This window comes from Meleagris gallopavo, chromosome 3 (genome assembly GCF_000146605.3).
Source record: "Meleagris gallopavo isolate NT-WF06-2002-E0010 breed Aviagen turkey brand Nicholas breeding stock chromosome 3, Turkey_5.1, whole genome shotgun sequence".
NCBI lineage: Eukaryota > Metazoa > Chordata > Aves > Galliformes > Phasianidae > Meleagris > Meleagris gallopavo.
Genome location: NC_015013.2, coordinates 93,203,743 through 93,210,757, shown reverse-complemented (window position 1 = coordinate 93,210,757; position 7,015 = coordinate 93,203,743). Strand labels below are relative to the sequence as shown.

General features: G+C 61.4%; 3 protein-coding genes across 3 annotated transcripts in view; 2 read left to right on the top strand and 1 right to left on the bottom strand.

Moving 5' to 3' along the window:
* Positions 1–6: 6 nt before the first annotated feature.
* GPR182 (G protein-coupled receptor 182) lies at positions 7–2,981 on the top strand. The gene has a single exon (XM_031552949.1). The coding sequence runs from the start codon at positions 568–570 to the stop codon at positions 1,660–1,662; it is 1,095 nt and encodes a 364-aa protein (XP_031408809.1). The 5' UTR covers positions 7–567; the 3' UTR covers positions 1,663–2,981.
* Positions 2,835–7,009, bottom strand: ZBTB39 (zinc finger and BTB domain containing 39). Its single transcript, XM_003213759.4, has one exon. It carries the CDS (start codon positions 6,679–6,681, stop codon positions 4,567–4,569), a length of 2,115 nt encoding a protein of 704 aa, XP_003213807.1. The 5' UTR covers positions 6,682–7,009; the 3' UTR covers positions 2,835–4,566.
* Positions 6,938–7,015, top strand: part of LOC100544439 (retinol dehydrogenase 16) — a 4,863-nt gene continuing 4,785 nt past the window's right edge. The window contains exon 1 of the mRNA XM_010709423.1: positions 6,938–6,966. Within this exon, the coding sequence (XP_010707725.1) occupies positions 6,938–6,966 (29 nt within the window). The remainder of the gene's footprint in view (positions 6,967–7,015) is intronic.

Sequence of the window (7,015 nt, the reverse complement as noted above, 5' to 3'; positions counted from 1 at the left end):
ACCGTCGGCAGCCCCGGGGTCGGGTCCTCCGTGCGCGCAGGGCTGGGGCCGTGTTGGGATCCGCGCTGGGATCTGCTGAGGGATCTTTTAAAGGGATGATGTGGGAATTGGCACGCTGGAAGAAAATCCCGTAGGATTAAAAAGAGCCTCAGAAGCTCAGAGGGCTGAGCTGTGCCAGCAGAGACCCGCTGGTTTTCACCTGTTTCCCAGCTGTGCTGCTCAGATTTTCTGCCTGATTCATTTTGATCTTTTCCCGTGGCCAAATGAAGGCTGCTCCCCGCAGCCTCTCCCCTCATAAATAAGAGCTGCTGTTTCCGGAGGGGTCTGAGGGGTCTCGGTAACATCCCTCAGGGCAAAAGGGCGGAGGGATGTAAAGCAGAACCTGGTGAGCAGTTCGACACCGACAGCTGGATCTGCGTCCCATGCCCCGGTGCTGCAATTGGCCATCATTAGGGTTAGGCAGAAAGCCGCAGGGAGGTGTGACCTGTGGGGGTCTCCAAGGTTTATCACCCTGGGGGGCTCCCAGCACCGCGGTTCATCGCTTTCCTTTTCCCTGCAGCTCCCAGCATGGCCGAGGCGACGGCAGCCCCCAGCGAGACGCCCACCGCCCCCAGCGAGTACGGCGAGTACCACAACCTGTCGGAGCTGCTCCATCTCCTCAACTACAGCTACAGCGCCTGCGAGTTCAGCCTGGACGAGAACGCCAAGCGCGTGGCCGTCTTCGTGCTCTACCTCGCCATCTTCGTGGTGGGGCTGGTGGAAAACCTCCTGGTGGTCTGGGTGAACTGGCAGACACGCGGCAGCCGGAGCCTGGTGAACCTCTACGTGCTGCACATGGCCATCGCCGACCTGGGCGTGCTGCTCTCGCTGCCCGTCTGGATGCTGGAGGTGATGCTGGACTACACCTGGCTGTGGGGCAGCTTCCTCTGCCGCTTCACGCATTACTTCTACTTTGCCAACATGTACGCCAGCATCTTCCTCCTCACCTGCCTGAGCGTGGACCGCTACGTCTCGCTGCGCGGCTCCTCGCCCTTCTGGCACCGGCACCAGCACCGCGTGCGCCGCGTCGTCTGTGCCTGTGTCTGGGTCCTGGCAGCGGCCATCCCCTTCGTGGAGGTGTCCCACATGCAGCTGGTGAACACCGGGGACCCCATCTGCATCTTCATGGCTCCCTTTGAGACCTACGACGAGTGGGCGCTGGCGGTCAGCTTGGCCACCACCGCCGTGGGGTTCCTCATCCCATTCCCCATCATTGCAGTGTTCAACGTGCTGACGGCGCGGCTGGTCCGGCGCTCCAAGCCGGAGGGGGGGAGGCACTGCCTGCTCATCTACACCTACATCGCAGCGTTCCTGCTCAGCTGGCTGCCTTTCCACGTCCTGCTCACGCTGCTCACCCTCGACGGCACCCACATCGCCCTGCACTGCTCCTTCGCCCACTTCCTCTACTTCTTCTACGACATCATCGACTGCCTCACGCTGCTGCATTGCGTCCTCAACCCCATCCTCTACAACTTCCTCAGCAAGAGCTTCCGCAGCAAACTCATCTCGGCCGTGGTCAGGTACGTTCCCAAGGATGCAGCTGGGCAGAAGGGCGCAGAGGGCTCCTCCTCTTCCACGCAGCACTCCGTCATCATCGCCAAGGATGGCGGCGCTCCCAGCTAAAAGGGAGCGGGGTGCCCACCCGAGGTTGGTGCGGGGCCGGGCAGCTCCCCGTGGGCATGCTCTCCAGTGGGCGTTTTGCTTTCTGGTCAGCCCCCCACGGCGCTCTGAAGATGAGGGCAATGTGCCCAACAGGAGTCGTGGATCTGTCACCTCTGAGCACTGTCAGACCTATTTAGCCAAAGTAAGATCAAGAGAAAGAGAGATGTTCCGCCTTCCTAGAGAAATGCTTGTAGCAATGGATGCGTTGCTCGGTGTGCCCTGACCCCACGCAGCCCCACGCTCTCTGCAGCCCTCAGCTCACACCTGAACCCCGCTGTGGGATGAGTGCTGCCCTCTCACTCCGATGCCATTCGAGCAGCATGGGGACAAAATCCACTGCTTTAACACAGCTCCCACTCCAGCACCCAGCACAGAGCCTGCAGCACAGTGTTGAACTGCAGCAGGGAGGAACCGCTCAGCACAGCTTTGCAATGCAACATCTCAGACCCAGAGCCGGCGGTCTTCACCCTTAAGACATCTCTGGGGTGAGAGCCGGGGGTCCCATCTGCATTCAGCAGCACAGGACCCCCACGGGCAAGAGGTCGGAGCATCCAAAGTCTCTCCCGGCTGCACTTCTGCTCAGTCACGCGCCGCGTGTGGGTTGGGCCCTGGGCAGGGGAAGGTGAAAGTGCCACCGGAGGGAATTCATCCATCCGAAGGCCTTGAGCTGCCTAAGAAAGTGAAGCATAAGCAAATCGGACCGGATCCAGGGACAGGATGCTCACGGCCCCGTGGAGCACAGGGCAGGATGTGCCGGGGGATTCCCCGCACCGGGGCTGCACCGAAGCCCTGGCACAGAGCAGCAGGAGCAGCCCCCTCCTCAGCCCCCCCGCTGCACCCACCGCTCTCCCATGGCACCCCAGGGCTGGGACAATCCCCCAGCTCATTTTCACTGCAGAAATGAAGTTGAGCGCGCAGCGCGAATCCGGCAGGCACACGACACAGCCACGCAGCGACGCATTCCAATTCCACACACATGCATGTTGCTACGTTTCACCGATTCAACCCACTTTGGGGAAATCTAACACACCTGTGCTCCCCCAGAGCCACCCCCTGTGCTCAGCTCCGCCCCCCCCCGGCCCCCACTCCGTCTCATAAAGAATCTTTTTAATAAAGAAACGCAGCACGAGAGGTCAACGTTTTCCGTTTTTATTATTCTAAATAAAAAACCACACTTTGTGCTGAACAATGGAGTATAAAAGAACCTGATGTACAACGATTTTAGACATCTACGATCTGGGGGAGGGGGGGGGGAAGTTTACAAAATATACAAAACTTTACAGCAAATAGATAGTAAACACTTAAATATCAGGAGGTCAGTACCTACTATTAACTTAACGAGGAGGTTAGACAGCAACGCGTTCCGCTCTTCTTTCTGCTTTGTTCCTTGGTGGGGATCCTTCGGGTGCGCTGCGGGGGGGGGCACATGGGGCTGCCCCCCCAGAACCAGTGCCATTGGGGGAGCAGAGCAGAGCAGAGCAGAGCAGAGCTCACTCCCATCGCGTTTCCACATGGAATAATTCACAGGGAAGGATTCAACACAGAGACATTGGGGGTGAGAGCGCTTCACAGCCCCCCCTACCCCGAAGCAGCCAGCAGGGAGGGCTCTGTCCCCACGCTCAGTGGTGGGGGTGGGGTTGCTCTGCCCCACAGCATTTCAGTGTAAAACTTCTCTTTTTGGTTTATGTGCACAAAAGGCTTTTGCTTCACAGCTTGGCCGGATGCGGGGTGCCCGCAGCTCCGGGGGGGCCTCGAGGCTTTGGGGACGAGGCGGTCCCCCCACAGCCCATCCCAGCAGCGGGTGGTCCTGCAGGGAGCAGCACTGCATGCATCAGCACCGGCTCCTTCCGCAGCACCGGGACGGGTCTGGAGGATCCACTGTCAGCAGGACGGCCACAATGGGAGCAAAGCAACGGAGTGGTGGGGTGGGGGAGGACGGGGACGCATCCCCTCCATGCTCCGGTAACGGCGCAGCGTGAGCCGAACTCTTCAGCGCGCTCCAGGGAGGTAGGTCGGCACCACGAGGGTCACCACCCTCATTTTACAGATGAGGAAACTGAGGCAAAGAGGTGAAGTGACTTGCCCAAGGCCACAGCGGAGCGGGGGGAGCACCCCCGAATTCCCAGCTCACGGCGCCGGGCCGCTCGGTCCGTTCCATATCAGTGTTCTCTGTGCAGGAGCGCAACCCACGGCGGCTCGAAGGCGCTTCCTGTTTGTGAGGTAGTACGAGTTACTGGAGGGCGGCCCCGACTCGCGCTGCGGTGTCTGGGACGTTTGCTCCTCTCCGTCTCTGCCCCACAGTGGGATAACGTGGGAATGGGGCGGCCCCATCCTTCCCGGTGTAAACACCGCCGGCGACGCGGCGCCGCGACCCCCGAGCTGCGCCCAGAGCCACGCCGTGCCTGGAACCGCCAGTCCTTCCTTCCTTTCTGCTTCCCTTCTCCTTCCAGCCCGGCACCGTCCCGCTCCAGCTCTGCCCCTCTCTGCTGAGGTCAGAAAGTCGTAGCAGCATCGGTTTGTGGGTCAGCTCTAACTGTGGGTCGGCCGAGTCAGTGGGCGAAGAGGTTTCAGAACAAAATCTAGATTCAAAACCTAGTGAGAAACGCTAAGAACACAAAACTCGGTGGCCTCTAACGGGATCAGAGGTAAGTAAACACGACAGACTTCTCGGGAACAGTGACGTAGCTTACGTGCTGTTGGTTCGTACAGTCTAAAAAGCCCTGGCAAGGCCAAGAATAAAAAAATAATAAAAAAAAAAGGACAAAGAAAAAGAAAAAGGAGGAATCCATCCACGACGCCTGACCGTTAAATAAAACCGACGACGCTTTTCTGCAGCTCCTCCCGGCCCGGCCCTGCCTCACCCCATCAGCTGTCCGCGTTCTTCTCCGCGTCTTTGGAATGGATAATGTACATGAAAGTCTGCTCGATGGTGAAGTCGGGGGGCAGGCTGCCCTTGTGCACCCCGATGTGCTTGCTCATCAGGTTGAGCGTGGAGCTGTAGTGGCCGCAGACGGTGCAGCGGTACATCAGGGCCCCCGAGTGCGTCCGCAGGTGGCACTTGATGGTGGAGCGGCCGCGGAAGAACTTGTGGCAGACCTTGCACTGGTACGGCTTCTCCCCGGTGTGGATGCGCCGGTGGTAGTTGAATTCACTGGTGTGGGCAAAGCGCTTCCCGCACACCTTGCAGCTGTACTTGCTGTTGCCCGGCTGGCTCTGCAGCGCCAGCTCCTCGCTCAGGAACTCCTCGGGCAGTTTCCTCTTCTGCAAGCTCTGCGGCTGCAGCCGCTCGCCGAAGCCGGGACGTGCATCCACACCGCCGCTGCACTTGTGCTGGCTGACGTGGTAGCGATACGCCGCCTCCAGCTTGAAGCTCTGCCCGCAGAAGTGGCAGCGGAACAGGGCCTCCTCGGCGCTCTGGTGCACGGCCAGGTGCTTCTCCAGCAGCTGCCGGTCCACGAAGCTGCTGGCGCACACGGAGCAGGAGAAGACGGCGATGCCCAGGTGTGCCAACGCGTGCCACAGCAGGCTGCAGAGGCTCAGGTGCCGCTGGTCGCACACGCCGCACGTTTGGCTCTTCAGGTTGACGTGGTCCAGGAGGTGGTTGCGGACGGTGTGGAAATCTTTGGCCAAAGGTTTCCCGCATGCAGCGCACGCCAAATCCGCGCCCGACCCCGCGGTGAAGGCGCCCGCCTTGCCAGGCAGAGGGTCGCTGGGATGCACAACCACGTTGTTGTCGAAGACCCCATCCCTGCGGTGCAGGGTGAGCTGCCACTGCGTGAAGAACTTGGTCTCGCACATGTCGCAGGAGAAGAGGAAGATGCCGATGTGGGACAGCACGTGGGTCACCCTGGAGTTGCGGTCCTGGAAGTGGGTTTCGCACACCTTGCAGTTCCCGGTGAGCAGGTCCACGTGGTCGCGGGCGTGCTGCCGGATCAGCTGGATGTTGGGCTCCAGCACCTTCTTGCAGACCTGGCAGGGCATGGCTCTGCTGTCGCGCCCATCGCTCTCGAAGGCCAATTCCTCCTCGCTGTCGTCGCTCAGCTCAATCACCTCTTCCGACGGCCCCAGCTCCTCGCTGGCGTCCTCGAAGTGCAGCTCGTCCTCGCCCAGCTCCTCCAGCTGCAGCTCGTCCATCGGCACGAAGCCCGGCTCCTTGCAGTGCTCGCTGTTGCTGGGACACGAGTTGCTCCCCGTGGAGATGTCCAGGGATGAATCAGCTGAGAAGAACCCACCTTTGCCATAGTCGCCGTTGCTCTGCACCTTGTACTGCTGGCAGGAGCCCGCGGAGCTCTGCACGACGCTCCCACCGCCCAACCCGGGCTGCGCTGCTGTGACAGCACCTGGACCAAACGGCCCCGGCTCTGCGTCCCTGGGGGGCAGCGGGGGCTGCAGCAGGGGCACAGCCTGGCTGCTATCGCTCCTCTCCTCCTCCTTGTAGCTGCCCGCTCCCTCCCCGTGCAGCACGTAGCCCCGCTCCGCACCAAAGTGCTCCGCACTCCCCCGGGGGTCCCCCAGCGCCGGGCTCTGCTCCGAGGCACTGCCCACAGCACCGGGCCGGGCGTCCCCTGAGGTCAGGGGGGGCTGCTTGGGGATGGCCGCGCTCTCCAGGTCGGGGAAGGTGGAGTGGCAGGCACGCAGCAGGTCCTCCATGCCCAGCCGCTCCGCCACCTCGTAGATAACACCCACGTTGATGAGATCGGTGAAGAGCTCCGAGGTGTACACGAAGCTGAGGATCTTCTCAAAGTTGGCCGGCGTGATGAAGTCCACCACGTAGGTGCGTGCCGCGTCCAGCCCCGTGTTCAGGAAGAGGTTCTGGAAGTACCCAGCAGCGCAGGCCAGCACGGCTTTGTGCGCGGCGAAGGAGCGCGAGCCCACCAGGATGGTGACGTCGCACATGGTCTCGGAGAGGCGGCACTTGTTGAGCTCCTTCAGCAGGTTGTTGGGGTGGTTGGTGCTGTGCAGTTTGATCCTCATGCCCATCTTAGCAGCTGGGGGGGCCTCTCCTGCTCAGCTGCTCCTTCACGCCCTCATCAGCTGCGGGGGCAGCAGGTGCTGCCCGGCATCCAGCAAGTGGCAGGGCAAGGGGCTCTGGGGGGGGGGAAACATGAAGAAAAGTTAAAACCTCGACGAGGAGACATAGGAGACGTCGCTCCAACGCCCCACCCGTGGGACAGCCGCGGGCACAGCTCTCAGATGGAGCTGGGGCAGAGCAAGGAGGAACAGCGCTGCCCCACAGATGCCCTCTCCGCTCATCTTGGGGCCAAGGTTGGTTCTGCAGCCACCCCAGGAGCGCTCCTGTCTGCATCATGACCCC